Source organism: Phodopus roborovskii, unplaced genomic scaffold, assembly GCF_943737965.1.
Source record: "Phodopus roborovskii unplaced genomic scaffold, PHOROB, whole genome shotgun sequence".
NCBI classification, from domain to species: Eukaryota; Metazoa; Chordata; class Mammalia; order Rodentia; family Cricetidae; genus Phodopus; species Phodopus roborovskii.
Window position 1 is genome coordinate 13,173,202 of NW_026126480.1, and position 17,729 is coordinate 13,190,930.

The 17,729-nt window shown below is 53.8% G+C and overlaps 1 protein-coding gene across 4 annotated transcripts in view; it reads left to right on the top strand.

Moving 5' to 3' along the window:
• Window positions 1-8,850, top strand: part of Arap1 (ArfGAP with RhoGAP domain, ankyrin repeat and PH domain 1) — a 57,135-nt gene extending 48,285 nt beyond the window's left edge. For 3 of the 4 annotated variants that reach the window (XM_051192383.1, XM_051192382.1, XM_051192384.1), the window contains exons 27-35: window positions 1-118; window positions 1,288-1,401; window positions 1,596-1,741; window positions 2,233-2,265; window positions 5,329-5,411; window positions 6,418-6,468; window positions 6,614-6,677; window positions 7,868-8,017; window positions 8,265-8,850. In XM_051192383.1, the coding sequence (XP_051048340.1) occupies window positions 1-118; window positions 1,288-1,401; window positions 1,596-1,741; window positions 2,233-2,265; window positions 5,329-5,411; window positions 6,418-6,468; window positions 6,614-6,677; window positions 7,868-8,017; window positions 8,265-8,282 (777 nt within the window). In that variant the 3' untranslated portion in view covers window positions 8,283-8,850. The remainder of the gene's footprint in view (window positions 119-1,287; window positions 1,402-1,595; window positions 1,742-2,232; window positions 2,266-5,328; window positions 5,412-6,417; window positions 6,469-6,613; window positions 6,678-7,867; window positions 8,018-8,264) is intronic. The other variant, XM_051192385.1, reaches the window with a different exon arrangement.
• Window positions 8,851-17,729: the final 8,879 nt, after the last annotated feature.

Sequence of the window (17,729 nt, forward strand, 5' to 3'; positions counted from 1 at the left end):
ATCCCAGCATCCATGACAGCAGAGGAGCTTGCCCTGGAGATCCTAGACCGTCGCAATGTGAGCATCAGGGAAAAGGACTACTGGACTTGCTTTGAGGTCAATGAGAAGGAGGAGGCAGGTGAGTGGCCATGGATGGCCTTCAGCCCAGCGTTCGTTCCTCCTGCTCCCTGCAGTTCGGGAACCAGAGCTCTTGGATGACTCTTTTTGCTGACACACTTATGAACATTGAGGTCTCCATGCTATGCTGGTGGTGACAGGCAGCTAACAGGTTCTGGTGATGGTTGTGATAGGGTTGATAGTGAACAGGGGAGGGATGGGTCGCTCCAGTCGTGATGATGCTTTCCCTACGTGTCAGAATGGTGTTGCTTGCAGAAGGATGGTGCTGGATTCAACAACAGGATTGCAGGGTGATACCATTCTTGGGGTAAAAGAAGGTGATGGTTAGTGATCATACAGGCAGGTGGCTGTGATGGGAAAGCCTGTCTGTGATGGTGAGTGGGCTAATTGAAGCCTTCTATGGTGAAGAGAGTGGTGTTGGGATGAGAGGTGGAGCTGTTTTTTTGTTGGGTGCCAGGTACTAGGTTGAGGAGCTAAGCAGTGGTCCCTATGCTCACAGGGGTCAGTCTGGTAAGGGATGGGGATGCTTATATCATGATCACTCCAGAAACAGACAACTGCCTTGGTGTTAGCTAACTGACTTAAAGGAAAGGCCCAGGCTGTCTGCAGAACCTATGTGGGGAAGAGGAAGGGCTTGGTGAAGACAGGACAGGTGCTTTCAGCAAGCACAATAGCTCTAGCCCTGAGCTGAGCCTGCCAAGAGGCGAGGAAACACAGGGTGGGATTGGAGGTGGAGGCAGCTGCATGGGGCCTGGTGGTGTTGCCAGGCCATCAGATGGTTAGTGACAGGGCTTTGAGAAGAGGCTGTTTGCTACTAGGTTGGAAGAGCTGTGACAGGAAGTTACAGTATATGCTGGAGGCCATTGCAAGGTCCTGGTCGGTCTGGCAATGCAGAGGGACATACCAGATTTAACCTGTGAGGGTGGAAGGAGTTTTGGTCTGAGCATGGGCAGTACTTATTGGGAACACATGGGTGACAATACAGGCTTGGTTTTGGTTATAACTAGGTGTGACAAGCCAGAAGCTGGCTTGTGGAAAGGGTGATCATAATTATGGTATATTGTGATGCTGATGGATGGTGAGGTGTGTAGGTGATGTGTGTCCCTGTGCTTGCCCTTGGTTGGTGTTAAGCTGTGTGGCCCCAGTGACAGTGGTGTGACCTCTCCACAGAGCGCCCATTGCACTACACGGAGAAGGTGCTGCCCATTGTGCATGGGCTGGGCATAGACAGCCACCTGGTGGTGAAGAGGTATCAGTCCATGGAGGCCATGCTGTTGTATTTGGGTAAGTGGTGCCCGTAGGGGATGTAGGGTGGATGGGTACCTCCATCCAGAAGCAGGGTAGGACCTGGTGGCACCAGGGCAGAACGGCTCAGTGGAGGGACCTGGGGGGCTTTCTTGGAGGCTGGGGCATGAAGTAGGGCACTAGGGTCGGTAGGTGGGATAGTATAGCCCATGCCCACTCCAGTCCTCCCCTAGCCAGCCGTGTGGGTGACACCAAGCATGGCATGATGAAGTTCCGCGAAGACCGAAGCCTCCTGGGCCTGGGGCTGCCCTCGGGTGGCTTCCACGATCGCTACTTTATTCTCAACAGCAGCTGCCTACGGCTCTACAAGGAGGTTCGGGTAAGCCCTGTGATGGACACCTGTGTCCCGTGTATGCTCAGATAACTCATATACAACGCTGCCTTTGGTCTCCAAGAGTGAGGTCCCATCTGAGTGTCTTGGCAGCACAATGGCTGACAATAGATGTGTATTCTCCTGCTGTGGCCCTGAGTAGCTACTCGAAGCCTCTAGCCCCATGAGGCCTTGGAGTGAATGTGATTGCCATGACATCATATTGAGTCTGCGGTTTGTCACAGCTCTCACAAGAATATGTTTCATAATGACAGTCCTGAGCAGTGCCCATACCTGTTTTGCCTTTTCCTAGTACACAGACCTCCTGACCTATTCTACCCACATGCTGGGTGTTCTAGACCAGACCCCTTGGGACCCCCATCTTCTGTACACACATGCCCTTGTCATCCCCCTGCCCTTTCCCTTTACATCACTACATAGTCTATCCAGGCTTTAGGCTGGGATGATGCCTTCCATAACCCTGCTCCTCTATCAAACAGAGTCAAAGGCCGTGGAGCGGGGCCCCTGAGACCGTGAGTAGCTGTGGGCCAGCTGCCAGCTGCCTTGCCTTACACCACCTGGGGCCGGGCGAGCCGAGTAGAGCTTGGGAACACGATCAGAGCTCCCAGTTCTCTCCAGGCATGGTTCCTTGTCCTCTTACCAGTGGTCACTGGCTCCTACCCTGGAGTACAGTGCCTAAACTCCACCCTTCATCCCTAACCCCAAACCAAGACCTTTTCCTCTAGATAGGGCCCCTTGTTGGTGTGATGCTGGAGTTTTCCACAGTATGCAGAGAAGTAGTTCTGGAGTCAGCAATGGAGACCCACAGTTGGGTTAAGACTGTTTCATCTCCTCTGCTACTCTCAGAGCTGCCCACCTTCGAAGCCTAGACAAGTGCCGTGGCTGTCTGAATGCCCTTGCCTCTGTTGACCCTGAGGTGGCAAACTGGGACAAGAGCTTGTCAGACGTCCTCTATCAGGGGTGGCTGTGCCTGTCCAACTTCCCTAGCTAGTGGCTCAGCTTTCTTTGCCCTCCACTCTCCTCTTGAGGCTTCCCAACCTGGAACTTCTGTCTGGGGGTTGCCCCTGGCTCCATTCAGCTGGGAGTCCACTGTCTGTGGATGTCTGTGGGTACCACCTTTGCCCTAGGGCACACAGAGTGTAGATGGTTATGCAGAAGAACAGTAGAGGTGTGGTGCCCAGCGCAGTATTCCCCCTTGAGGCCCCACAGCAATTCTAGCACAGTCTCCTTTCCAGCTCCCTACCTCTCCTAAGCACACAGGAACAGGTCTGCTGCTGTGGAGGATGGATCAGATGGTGCAGCATCCTCATCTCTGTGTCTGCACATTGTTCCTCTGTTCGTGCTGCCTGGACTCCTAGCCAGCACCTCCATTTGTCTTTTCCTCCTCCTTACGGATCTCTCACTCAGTTCTGTTCGCTGCCACAGCGAGCTCACCATGGTTCTAGGGTGTTAACTCCCCTGGCCCTCCTTTAGGGGTGCTTCCTTAGTCTGGTGGAGCAGAGTGAAGCCATCTGTGTGGGCAGAAGGGGAGAAGGGTACTTGACAGGCAGCTGCTGACCTCTTGGCATGGAGAGAAGGGACAGGGCTGATGGCTTTTGAGCCGAACTTAGCACTTGGCTCTACTCTCAAGAGGAGGAAGTTACCTTTTTCCAGGGTGAGAAAGGGCCAAGGGACAGGCTCAAGGCTACTTTGCTCATGGAAGACTAGGATGAAGGCCATTGTGTTAGGGCTTGACCTCTGGCTTGTGTCCTGGAGGCTAGCCAGGAGGCTGTCAATATAAGCAGGCAATGCTGTTGTCACTCCAGCGCCTCTGCCTGGCAGAACCAGCCTGTGGCTAGGCCACTAAAGTGCCTCTGACCCTGACATCAGTTAGTTTATGGGGCCACAGGAAAGATTACTTGAAATTAGTATAGTCTCATACCAAGCAGGCTCTGTGGCCTCTCAGTCCCCATCCCAAGACCTTCTGTTGTTTAAGACCCTGGAGCATGTGAGAAAGGCATATTCTAGAAATACCATGGTACCGGCATGAGGAACCATGAGCATAAATTTTATTCCTTACACATGACCTTGAACCTCAGGGGTCCCGGAGCCTGGAACTGCTGGGAAGTGCAGTTCCTATAGGATTTAGTCTCCAAAAGGAGAGTCTTGGCCCTTTTGCCTCCCTACCCTCCCACCGTCCACATACACACCACACACCACGATTCTGAGAAAGCTAGGCCTGAAGGCTGTGATCCCAGCTGCGGGAGCTGTCAGCCTCCTGCCCTGACTGGGACTGCCGTGTGCTGATGTGCACTGACTGGCCTGTGCCTTCTGTCTGACTTCTTCCAGGCCCTTCTTCCCACCCCATTGTCCTCCCAGCCTGCATCCTGTCTTCATCTCCCACTCCTCCTTCTGCCTCGTAGCCTTAGCTTCCTTGTCCACCCTACTCCTTGATCTCCACAGCTGCAGCTAGGTGTGTTCCAGGCTGTTTGGCAGATGTTGTGATTGTTGAGTGAGGTGCTCTATGTAGAGGAGTTGGTGTTCCTTCATGAGGCTTTAGATCATACAGGGACTCTGGCCATATCCCTGAGGTGACACAGAAGGGTCCTCTGGTTTTGAGACCCATCATCCTCTCTCCTGCTGAGGAGCCATGCCTGGTGACGGCCGGGAGCAGTGGTAGGGACCAAGGTGGGGATGGCTCAGTTTTGGAGCCCCAGTTGCAGTTGTAAGTGCATCTCCCTCCCCTACTGTCTGTCCTCCCTGGTGCCCCTGCTGGCTCCAAGGGTGCTTGGTAAGGGGAGGGCTCTAAGCAAATGGCTCCCAGAACAGGAGTAAGGTCAGTGACCCTCAAGCAGCACCTTCCTTGAGGGTCACTGCTCCTATCCCCTCTGCCTTTGAGCCAGCCTGCTCCTTCCAAGTCCAGGCCCATATATGCAGGGGTGAGGGCCAGGCAGGTGTGTCAATTATCTGGTTTATCACCCTGATATATGGGTCTCTTGCTTCCTGTCTTAGACCACTGGGAATTTCTCCCTCTGGCCTATCATACAGAACAGCCATTAAGCTTCAGCTTGGGTCATTGACCTTCTGATGGGGCCAAAATGCTAGAGATTGCTGGTCCCTAAGCTTTTGTTCACACGGTCAACCCTGGAGCCTCCATGTAAGACAGGAAGGGCGAGTAATGAATGGTCGAGACAAATATAGACCCTAGTGGGCAACCAAGGCTTTCACATGGCCTGGGCCCGCTTCCACGTGTTGTGGAGGACTGCATCCAGAAACCTCCCAGCAGCTGGTGTCAGAGCCAGGCCTATGCTGTGAGTTGAGTCTCCAGTTTGCCAGGCAGCAGGGGCTGGGAATCATTACCCTGGACCTCCCAGCTGGAATGTTACCTTGGGGACTGAGGGTTGACTGTCTGATGCTCCTGCAGAGAGCAGTGTCTGTGGCTAGACAATGGACAGGGAGAGCTTTGGTGAGAAATTTCCTGGAGGAGGAGCCCTGTTCCAGAATGCCTAGCTAGGCGCAGGGGGTGGGGAGGGCAGTGTGCAGGCAGGAGAACTACTTCTGACTGTACCCACCTGACTGATGAAGTGTCCCCTCAGAGTCACCGGCCTGAGAAGGAGTGGCCTGTCAAGAGCCTTAAAGTCTACCTGGGTGTAAAGAAGAAACTGCGGCCTCCTACTTGGTAAGCCACGCCTGGGGTGCTGCACTGATAGAAAGGCACAGCTTGGTGGGTGGGTTGGGGTAGGGGCGGGGGTGGGGAGTAGTTTTGTAGTCAGGGTGTTCTTGGTCAGTAGCATCATGTGGACGTAGCATAGTGGCACAGATTTTTCAGGTGTCACCCTGGGCCTCCTGAGTTTAGGGTTCTGTGAGTGGGGCCCAGGGCTCAGTGTCTCCTCAGGCTGTCCAGGTGACAGTGCTTGTTCATATTTGAGAGTTACTGGTCTGGGTTAGAATCTTGCTAGCATTGTTGAGAGTGACTTTATGGGGTTTTGGGGGATGGGGTGGGGGAGGGGTTATGTGTGTGGTGCTTGCCAGTGGGCATCTGGGTGCACTTACCCATGCATGCTCCTGTGAAGGACAGAGCAGGACTTGGAGCATCCGCCTCTATCACTCTCTGCCTCAGTTCCTTGGGACAGGGTCTCACCGAAGCTCAGTGTTTCATTAGGCTTGCTGGTCCAGTGTGATGTGGGGATCCATCTGCCTGTCTCTGTACCCACTTTTTATATGATGGCTAGGGATTTGACTCAGGTCCCCGCTTGCAGAACAAGCCCTCTCACTGAGCAGTCCTGCAACCCTGAGTATATGTTTTAGTTAAGTTGAAAAGTGATGCACGCCACTGTGACTGTTAGACGCTGCAGTCACATGACTTGGCTTTCTAACTTTCTCTTCATCCGTTGGCTGTGCCTGGTTGGCTCTGATTCTTGAGTGGGCTTGGGCAGGCATTAGTATGACTGGGCGGTTTTTTTGTTTTTGGTGCCAACGGTAGAACTGAGTATCTCTGGCATGCAAGGCACATGTCGCATCCTCATCTGAGGCCCAGGGTTGGGGTGGGGAGAGACAAGGGGGCAGTGGCCTAAGTGTGCTGCACTAGGGAACCCTTGGCTCTGCCTCCCCTCTGCCCAGGCTGCTGGGCTGTCTCACTAGTCTCTGTAAGTGTCAGGTGACACCTTCTCCGGCTCTCTCTGCAGCTGGGGCTTCACAGTGGTACATGAGACAGAGAAGCATGAGAAGCAGCAGTGGTGAGCCAGGACCCCATTCTCAGGCCTGGGCCAAGGGAGATGGGCGGGATTGGGGCTCACTTCTCGGGGTCTGTGGGGAGACGGGGCTGGCAAAATGCTTACTCTGCAAGACCCTCAGCAGTCACCCGGCCTGTGCCTTCTGCAGGTACCTCTGCTGTGACACTCAGATGGAACTCCGGGAGTGGTTTGCCACCTTCCTCTCTGTACAGGTACCAGGTGCAGGGGGCTTCTCAAGAGGCTTCACCATGGAGAACAGGACCGCAGCAGAGAGATGGTGTCAAGGGAATTAGGTCTCTGGGCACAGGGAGATTCACCAGGTGGGGAGTAGCCAAAGGCCTACGGGTGAAAAAGAAAAGGAAGGCTCATAAAAGAAAGCATTTAACTTGGGGGCTCATAGTCCCACAGGGTTAGAGCATGGCAGCAGACGGGCAGCCATGTATTGGAGCAGTAGCTGAGACAGAAGGCAGAGAGAGAGAGAGAGAGAGAGAGAGAGCTAACTGAAAATGGAATAGGCTTTTGAAACTTAAAAGCCTCTCTCCTAGTGACATGCCTCCTCCAACAAGGCCACACATCCTTCCCAAACAGTTCCACCAATCAGGAACCAAATATTATTTGGAGCCTGTGGGGGCCATTCTCATTCAAACTGTCACATTCATCACTTGCAAGGGGAGAAGCCAGGAGTGCCAGAGCTTGGCCTGCAATGGGTCAGCAGCAGATTATAAGAGCTTTGAGATCACACTCAAGAAGTTGAATTAGACCTTGAGTTTCCAGTGAGTTAGAGAGGTATGTACGATTAAGCCTGAGGTGGGGTCTCTTGGCTTCCTCAGCACCTGTGTGCAGGGAGCAGAGCCACACCCATGGAGAAAGCCTGCTGCAGGGGCTGGGTAACCACCCCTGAGCCAGAGCAAGGCCAGAGGCTGCTTAGACTTGAAACTGATGAGTTAGGACAGATGTTCAGTGGAGTTCGGAACTCTTTAGGGAAAAGGGAGTCAAAACTACCAGGACTCTGGGCTGAGTTACTTCCTGCAGTTAAATTTTCTAACCCTGAGCTTTCTCATAGTCAAGGCCTAGGTGGAAAGGGTGGATCTGGCAGTTCTTGGGTGCTGGGAAGGGGAGGCACAGACAGTGTTTTCTGGGGGAAAGATTTTCCTGATGCTGCATTCTTAGGGAGGTTTGTGGATCCGGAGATGGAAGCTGTTGAGTAATCTAGCTGGCTGGGTTTTGTTGGGATGCGGTCATCTGCAAACAGCTGCTTCTCCTCGTATCTGCCTCCATCAAAGCTGAAGGCGTCAGCTCAGATCCTAGCTGGAGGCTTTTCTGAGAAGGGTGGGTGGATCTGGAGCTGAGCCTGCAAGCTGAGGTGTGGCCCAGGCTCCCTCCTTTCCTTGTTGTTCCCTAGCACGATGGCCTAGTGTGGCCCTCAGAACCCTCTCGAGTGTCTCGGGTAGTGCCCGAAGTCCGGATGGGCAGTGTATCGCTGATCCCTCTGCGTGGCAGTGAAAACGAGATGCGCAGGAGTGTGGCAGCCTTCACTGCCGACCCCCTTTCTGTAAGTGGCTCTGGTCCCTGTGCAGGGCTGGCGGGAACGACCTGGCTGGAATGACCTGGCTGGGTGCCCGCTTCACTTGACTAGTTTCTGTCAGAGCCCCTCTACTCCCTTCCCTGGGTTTCTGGTCCCCCTCTGTCTGGCCCTGGGCATCCCAGCCGCTGACATTTCTGCATCTGCTCTGTTGCTGGCTGGCCCCTTTTATTGTCACAAAGCACTTACAGGGTCTGGGCTTCTGTGCTCCCTACAGCTCCTCCGTCATGTCTGAGCATAGGCTCTGGGACACTGTCGCTGCTGCCAGGAAGCCTTCCTGTTCAGACACCCTCGTGCTCTGCCGTGCTTGGTGTGAACCAGCGGAACTCACGGGGAAGCCATACCCACATCCCACATCCTGACTGCAGCACAGGCTCCCTGGCTGGGCAGGAATGGGCTGGCAATGGGATTTTCCCAGGAGGGGCCCTTCCCTGCTCTCCAGTCACACCAGTGCTCCTGACCTGGCTCGCTTACCCAGGGTCGCTCTCCTTAAGTCCATGGGGTAGGGAGAGATGGGCAGAAATCAAGAGCTCTGCAAGGGAGGCTGGAGGTCGTGGGGCCCCCGCTGGGAGGGAGCCCACCTGCTTCCCATAGGCTCCAGAGCAGCACAAAGCTGCTAGTCTGAAAGAACTCCTGGGGAGTCTGGGAGGGAGCTTGTGGGAAGCTTCCCAAGCTAAAAGCTGGACTTGGGGAGGTCAGCCCACTTTTGGTGTATGCTGCAGTGAGGCCCAAGCTGTGACTGTCTGCTACCCCTCCCCCACTTTGGATACTTTTTGATAATATAAATATATCTATCTATTTTACCCCGCGGTGCTGGGGCCTGTTCTTGTCTGGGGGGGCGAGGAGGGGTGGGAGATTGGTGTCCTGGGCTAAGGGCACAGCTGATTGTGAAGCTAGAGGTAAGTGCCAGTACTTTGATACCCAGAGCCTGAATTCTGCCCTCTGCCTGTTTACTGAGCTGTTTCCTCTCCCCTGTCCCAGCAGAGGCCTGGCCTGGCCCTTACCTATTATGCCACTGTGTCACTATGGAACTCCTGATCCAGGACAAGGCAGACCCCAACTAGCCTGAGTCCCCATCCCTGCAGCCTTCTGAGCTGGGGCCTAGATATGTATGTTAGTGGCACAGCTCCTCATAGCCCCTGCTGGGGATGTGAGACCACATCTCACAGACAGGCTTTGCTGGGCTAGGGAGGAGGACTTCTGTTACCCTGGGCCCCATGCATGTGTTTCCAAAGTGGAGCCCACCTCTCCTGGAGAGTGGCCCTCAGAGGGAACTGCCTACCTGCAGAGGAGATAACCAGCTATTCAAAGACAGACTGGAGACTCCCTGGGAAGGTGCCAAGCATTCTGCCCTGTTACCATCTTATCTCAATGGCATAGTGAGCAGAGCTGCTGGTAGTCTGTCCCTAGCCTTGAAAGGGGCTGAGCAGAGTGGGACGAAGGTAGGTCACATGGTATCTGTGTTTGTGATCCCACTCAATGGGAACTGGATGCTGTGGGGCTCTGCACACCTGGACATGGGTCCCTTGTGGACAGCCAGGAGCAAACACACACACACACACACACACACACACACACACAGAGACTCAAAGGGAACTAGATGCTGTGGGGCTCTGCACACCTGGACACGGGTCCCTTGTGGCTCTCATTTCTCTGGAGGGGGTGGGGTGTTCACCAGGAGACAGCACAAGATCCTTGAGCCCTACTGACCTGTTACATAAGCTGACCCAAGGTCTCCATCACTTTGTCCTCAGGGAGCTGTTCCAGGCCGTTCTACCATGTCCTCCAGGCAGGACAGGGTAGAGGGCTTCCCTGCCCAAAATCTCCTTAGAATTCCCCCCTGGATTTGTTCTCCTGTCCTCCAATCCCAGAGGCAGTCAAACTAGAAGTGCCCTCTGCTGGACTGGCACTGTCATTACCCTGGTGTAGGGACTAGCTAGAGGGGCTGCATTCAGCCACTAGGGGGCAGTCGTGGACCACTGATAGTCGCTCGTTTTGAACAGGGTCTGTGTAACACCCTTCCACCCCCCCCTCCCAAGGGATGGTCCTGATTCTGGCTTTGTTCTGCTGCCAGCTGGACCACTCACCCCTGCCTCTGGCCAGGGACGAGTGATGTGTTGTCAGGTAGCACAGTGGGAGTGCTTTGGCCTTGGGCTCTAGGACATGGAAGAAGATAGCTATGCACCCAGTGCCTACTGAATGCCTACTGTAAGTCTGCAGCATGCTGTCTGCTCTCTGCTTGAGATCTGGAGTCTAGAGACAGATTCCCCCCTGCAGGAGCCATTGAGCCTTAACCTTCATTAAAAAAAAAAAAAAAAAAAATACCAGTGTCCACAGTGTTGGGACCCCAGGACAGGAAGTTCTATTGTCACAGGGATTCCTAAAGCAGGAGCCAGAAGGGAGGGTTGCTTGAGGTGGGAGGAGCCTAGATTTATGGGGTGGGAGCTTGGAGGAGGAAGGACCTCCTGGAGGAGTGTGGTTGGGAGGGTGGGATTGGGATACTGGGGAGGGAACCCTAAGAGAGAAGGCTGCAGTAGGTCACAGCCTGGGTACTTAGGGTTGGGGGAGCTGGGGCGCCTGCCTTTCTCCCTCCCAGCTCCTTCAGTTCAGTCCTGCTCTACATGATACCCAGCAAGGAGGACTGAGGAACCCTTGGCTCCAGAGAGCCCTGGGCAGGCAGATGGGAGAAATGCTGGACCCTGCCTCCCTTCCTCTTGAGCCCTGGGGCTGGAGGAGGCGTGGAACTTCTTTCCTGGTGCCTTGCTCTTGTTGCTGTCTGCCCACAGTTCTGTTTTGGAAAGTATGGGTGTGTAGACAGTCATCTCCTTTAGAGTCTGTGTGGCTCTGGCAGTTGATTATGTCTCTGATCTTCAGGGTTCTCTCTGTGTCCTTTGAAGCTCCCTGCTGGCAGGTTCCTGGGAGGATTGAATGAGCAGATGAGTGTGGCGCTAGCGGTGTCCCTTGGTAGTCTCCCGAATGTCTGCAGAGACACCATGCCACCTAGGAGGAGAGCTTGAGAGGTTCGGCCAGCACTTACTGAATACTCACTGTGTTCAGTTCTCATTCACCAAGCACTTGTTGAACACATGCTGTGTGCAGAGCTTTGCTGAACACGTGGGACAGATGAGTAAGTGGTGTGGGGGAGGAGGGAACCCTTGAGGGGAGGGGATGCTGATCAAAGAGGGTTCATGGAGAGTAAAAGTCCAGAAGAAGGAAGGGAGGGGATGCTGAGAGGGAGAGGCCCCTCCAACTAAGAGAACGACCTTGAGCCCAGACAAGTGCATATATCTGTAGCAAGGACCTGTTGTGGCCGGGAGCCTAGCACCCAGACCCATTCACCCCAGGGCCTCACACCCTCATCACCAGACACCCCAAGGCCTCCCCTCCACACCCTGGCTGTCAGGTATCAGCTCTGCCACCTACCTAGGAGACATGACCACACCCCTGTCTAATGGGCCCCTTAGGATCTTGTCCCTACCAGAAAACAGCATCGTTTTTTGCCACTTTGCTAGTTAGTGACCTGAATGACCCAGACTCTGCTCTGGGGCTGTGTGACTGTTACATACACACACACACACACACACACAGAGAGAGCGCTGCTCAGAATCTCTGTCCCCCCTGTCATGAAGTACCTTTGGATTATTCTTCCTTCCCAGTGTCCATGTTCTATGAAAATGTGGGGAGGATTTGTACCCAGCTAGCCAACCAGCGGCTGGCCCTGTGAATAGCTCACTGGCCCTCTTCTATGCTACTTTCAGCCTGTGGAAATTTCCGCACTTTCTCTGCCCTGGTTACAGCTCCTACTGCTGTATTTATCACCCTGGAGACACAGTGACACAGGCGCACACAGGCCACATGTACACACTCATGTTCTGCACACTCATGCCTGCACACCTCAGCTTGCACCGCCATAACTGCAAGTGCAACATTCGTGCACGAACACACAGGCACGCGCGCGCGCGCACACACACTGCACGTGGAGGAGCGCCCACACACAGAGAGCTCTCTAGGAAAATTGTTCTCCCTCCTGCTGCTGCTCCTCCCCCTCTTGTCCTCCCCCACCTCCCCCTCTGTTCTGTCCGCCCACCACCACCCACAGACCAAAGAGCTGGGCAGGACGGTGCCTCCCACCCTAGTCAGCTGGGAGCACTCTGCCTAGTGACTGGAGTGTGCTCTCCCTCTTCCCATCTTGCCCGCCCGTCCCCCTCTGCCACCTCCCTGTGATCCTGTCTTCTCTGTATAAGTCCCCTCTTTGTCACTTTTTTGACTCTGAGGTGGAAACTGTCATTCTTCCCTGCTTTGTCTCCCGAGGTTGAAGCTGGGGAACCCCAAGGACTGATCCAGGCAGAGGGATAGACTAGGAGGGGTGCCAGGGATCTCCTCAGCCCGTCACCTTCTGTTCTCTTGATGAGGGGAGGGCTGTGTGCTTGGCACCATGGAGACCAGTGTCATGGCAACACAATCTGGGTGGGCACAGCTTCCTCCTCCAGGGTTGGGGGGGCATAGAAGGAGTCACCACAGACCTGAAGGTGGTGGGCCTTGTGCTGGTGCCTGGTGCCAGTTACCACATCCTTCTGCAACCTGTTCCAGCCCTGCCCCTCCTTGACGCACCCCCCACTACAGGCTCCAGGGCTCAAGGCACTAACCCTACCCAGACACTGCAGGGAGTATACTGCAAACACCAGCACAGCGAGTCCTGCTCTCTCCTCTTGACTTTGTGGTCTTTTACCTTCCACCCTTGTCAATTTACTCAGGGCAGAGTTCAGTTTGATGTGGGATTGGTCTACCTGTGAAATCTCCAGCTGTCCCCTAGCCTTGGCAGTGGTAAGAGTACGGCTGACACCTGCTGTCCTCAGGCTATCTGTGTATTCTCACTTCACTCTTAGAAGACCCAGGGTGGCCAGCAGGTGGCCCGGAAAGGATAGATCAGGCTTGGGATAAGGTACCCACCCTAGCACCTCCTCTTTTCTTAACAAAGGGCCAACTGTTTTCATTTGTGTCTTCCTTGTTGGAAAAGGTTCCCTGTCAGGTACTGTAGTCTCATCAGGATCTGGCCTTTGGGGTGTCTAGAAATGAGAGCTAGTTTTCCGGGGGTGGGACAGAGCCTTCCTCAAGTGGTTAGACCTAGGGAGACTTTGCAGCCCCACAATGCAGAGGCTGGTTTCTGGCCCTGAAAGAGATGCCTCTGCCACACAGACCAGAATCCACAGAGTCCAGGAGGAAATCACTGCCTTCCAGCCCAGCCTTGGCTTGTCTCCTGACCTCTGTGCAGTTATGTCGCAGCTGCCTTTCCTCCTGACTTATGTAACCATTCAAATGTAACAGCTGCCTTTATCCCACTGAGTCACACCCCCTCTCTTCTCAGGTGTGGGGAATTGCACAGGGAAGGAGGAGCAAGGCTGTGGAGGAGGCTTGGGGACTCTGGGCAAGGAGGGTCCTGGTGTGCTGGATTGGATGATGAGGAAGAGAGCAAAGCCTTAGAGTAGGAAGTCACAGGCCCTGCTCTGATCCATCCTGGTGGAACACCACTCAGGGTGGGGGTGGCGGTGCTCCCTTCCCAGGGCTTAGGCTCTATCCACAGCCTTCTTTGCTGAACCTCTGCTCTTACTGGAGGAGAGGCAGCCACTTATGAAGAGGGGAAAGTAATTTGGAGAACAATGGCTAAGAGTCTCTGGTCCAGCTCTGCCCTTTTACATCCTTAGAACCTAGATAAGTCCCTGGCCTATTCACCTATCTGTATAATGTGTGGTTGGACCTAGTGGCCCTGACCTCTTAAGCTCCCTGACATGATATCGGCTTTATGTACAGACACCCAAGGGTCCAGTCCAGCTGCACTCCAGGCTGGCCTCCCTCACCTGCCTTTTCTTGGTTCAGCCCCAATCTTCCTTTGCAATACATCTACTTAGCATATCCCACAGGGCTGGGTAGGAACCAGGGCCACCAGATTCTGAGTTGAGGGACCCAATAATTGTTGTCTCTCTTCTGATTTGTTATCTGTCTCACTGCCTCATCCTAATAGTAACTACAGACTACTACCCACACCTAAGGTCACCAGCCCCCTGCCCCCTTGGGAACCTGACGGCTTATGGTACCTGAAGCCAACCCATGTCTCCTCAACTGTGAATGCTGGCCTGCCAAAGCCACCTTCCTGAGATGTTGAAGTTCCATTTTAAAACTGTTCTGGAGGCTGTGGTGGCCTTTCATGTCCTTATCAAAGCAAGGGCTTTGTTCTTAGTAGTGTTGTGGAGCCCTTGCCCAGCGCCACCTATACCTGGCATGAAGACCACATCCCAGGCCTTTCTTGATGGTATAGTTCTGGGCATCAGACCTACAAGAAGCAGCTTCCTGTCCACAGGAATGCTCTGTAAGGTGACTCTCTGAGGTGCCAATCATCTCTTACCTGCCATCATGGGTGCCTGTTACCAAGACCCAGGCTGGATCCTGCACTCCATACCCCTAGCTCCAGACAGAGGGAGTCATCCAGGGTGTCTAAGTCCCCCATGGAGTCCATGGCCTGCCAATTACTCCTCCACCCAATGGAGAGCATTTACACTGCAGCATCTGCCTGCCTTAGCAAGTGGGGCACAGCACCCTCCCCCAGCTCCTGACCCTGTACTCAATGCAACATGAGCCTGGACTGAGCTTAGCTCTGATGGGTGCTGCCTCTTCCCTACCTTTCATCTCTCTCTAGACTTCTTCATCAGCATTCTTCCCTAAAGGCTGGGTTGGGACTTAAGGCCAAGCCTTGAGGAATTCTGCAGGATTCAGCAAATGAAATAAGAACCTGAATAGGCAGAAAGAGGAGGTAGGGCAGATGGCAAAGTGGAGAATGGAGTCAAAAGCAGATTAGCTCCAGATCTCCATGAGTGCTGGGTGGGGTCTGTGTTGAGCTGGCCCAGGAAGGGTGGGCCAGGATTTGGGATGGACATTAAAAAAAAATATTAAAAAGAGGGGTAGTCAGAACTCTGGAGGATAAACCGACAGTACAAAGAAAAGGAAGAGGAAGGGACTAGAGAGAAATCAGGACCCACACCTTTCCTGCCTGAGCAAAAGAAGATGGAGAGGGGCCCATCAGGGCCAGCTTGAAGAGTCTGCCTTTGACTCTCAGCCAGGGGTGGAGGAGTAGGGGTGGAGGGTGGCCACAGGAGGGTTTGAGGGGCACAACATGACCACATATGTCAGGAAGCTCTCACTAGGTGCAGCATGGACGTGGGATGCAGGTGCTGAATTGGAATTGGGGACTGGGAAGCAACCAGGAGAAAAGGGGCAGGGATCAGGAACATGCAAATGATCGGATGGAAGTGAGGACCCCCAGGCTTCTGGAGATGGTGGATACAGGGAGCAGAGGGGAGGAGAGAGGCTAAGTTGTGAAGTTCAGTCTAGGGACTGGAAGTTTTGCTGGTGCTTCACACACAGGCAACAAATTGGTTGTTTACTATTTGAGTTTCAGGCTAATGGAGGAGATGCTTAGAGACACATGCTAAATGGCCTCTGATGCTCCAGAAGAGGTCTGGGTGAATTGTTGGTGTGTCTTGGGGGAAGGATCTCTGCCCAGTGGGGCAGAGAAAATGAGGAATTTTGTTAGACACATCCACATTGTGGAGGCAAAGATAGGATACGCCTGGAAGGGAGACAGAGGAGGGGCCGTCTGGAAGGTGGGAAGGGAACAGCGGTGCAGGAGGAGGCGCGGCTGGCGCTGAGAAGTCGTGGTTTTAGGCAAAGAGAAGATTGCTGGAACCGGGTATCCTGCAGTTTTCGGAGTCAAGGAATGTCAGTGTGGAGGCCGATCCCAGAAAGACACCCTCCAATCACTTTCGGCAGTCACCCTCATTCCTCCTCCCACTTGCTTCTACCGCGACCTAATTAGAAAAAGAAAAAACAAAAACAAAAACAAAAAAACCTAAAAAACGATCTTCTGCTGACCCCGATGTGGAGGGCCAGGGCCTTGGAACGCCGCAGCCTTGGCTCAGCACTCTGGAGAGCGGCGGTGGGCGGGGTCTTATGTGGGCGGGGTCTGAAGCTAGGCGGAAGATGAGGTGGGGGTGGGAATGGACAGAAGCCAAGAGAGAGTCTTGAACTATGTCAACCCCTCCTTTCTGCACCTCCCCCACCCAGATCCTGCCCTGCAGGAGCCCCTGACCCAGCATGTGAAACTATGACATTTTGGGCTCTATCCATTCAACTTCTTCCTCCATGGGATAAACAAGTTATAGGGAAATTCAGAGATGTTCCCCCAAACTTTAAAACTCTTTATGTTCAGAATCTGTGATCTTGTCTTCCATGTGAGAAAATAAAATTGGAGTTCAGAGAGGTGAAACAGCTTCCTTAGTCCTGGAGCCCACTTTAGATCTTCATTGTTCTGGACCTTGACCAGAACAGTGGCTCCTGCAGGTCCTGCATCTAGGGAACGATCAGGTGTGGGCTGGCATTTGGATGAGGAAGAGAGCCCCCCCCCACACCGTGTTCCCAGGAGATTTCTGAGCAGAAATCTACGCTACTGTTTCCAGATGGGAGAGCAGAAATGGGGCCAGGTGAGTCTTCGAGCACCCACACCTAGGAGGTGCCCTCATTTGAACTCTTCTGCTAGCTCCACCGACACTCCTCAGGTCTGTGAGCAGGTTCTGCATCCAAGGGAGAGCTGTGACAGACAAGCTACGGTCCAAGGCCTTGGGGAACACCTTCCCATCTCACAGGTCTGGAGTAGCAAGGTCCCAGAGGTGTCAGGCTAAGTAGAAAGACATCAGTTCTGAGCTGGCTCACCTGGTTTCAAGTCAACCTGACTCTTGTCCTTCTGAGTGAGAAGTGAATTCCCCAGAGATGTTAGTGACTTGAAGGTCTTGGGGCTCCAAAGGGGAAGCAGAAGCTTCTTCAAATCTTCCCTGACATGTCTGAAGCTACAGGCCTGCTGTGTCCATAATACTCTGTCTGGATAGACTGCCTGTACAGTATGACTTATTCCTGTTTATCCATGCCCTTCATTGGGTCAGGTTTCCATTAAGCCTCAGGGGCTTCTCTGCCTGGAGCCTCGTATGATGGAGGTGGCACTCCCCCATGACTTAAGAGATGAGGTCACTGGTGAGACTCACTGCATCACCTCCTTGGATTAGACCTCCCCCTTCTGCCTTTAAAGACACAACACAGAGCCTCCTCTAGAAATGTTGCCAGCTTCCTGTTTGGGTCAGGGTGGGCACAAGGAGTCATAGCTGGTGGAGCTAACCAAAGGTAGGTGTTTGTAAGTGGATGAATAAACCAATAGTGGAGTCAGAACTCTGTTTCCTTACCCCAACTGTCTCCCAACCACCCCCACACCCTCTTCATGGTGTGGCAATTTCCTACACATAATTGAAGCTCTGCTGGGACAACTGCTTACCTGTCCTTTTTCTAAATGCTCCCATCCTATTGGGCTAAAGCTTTGTCCTGAGGAGTCCTTCTGGGAACAGGATAGAGATGCAGTAGGCCTCTCTGATGCCTAGAGCCTGTGGCCACTGAAGATGGGGGAGGGGCGGGCCATAGCCTGGGTACCCACAACTCCTAGAAGTTCAACCATCAGCTCCCACAGTGGCCCAGGTAAACACTCATCAAAGGTAGGCTCTGTGACAAGACCAGAGTCTGCCGTGTGCCAGCTCACGCAGGGATGCGCCCTAGGACATGACACAAAGACAGTGAGGGTGCCCAGAAGGGA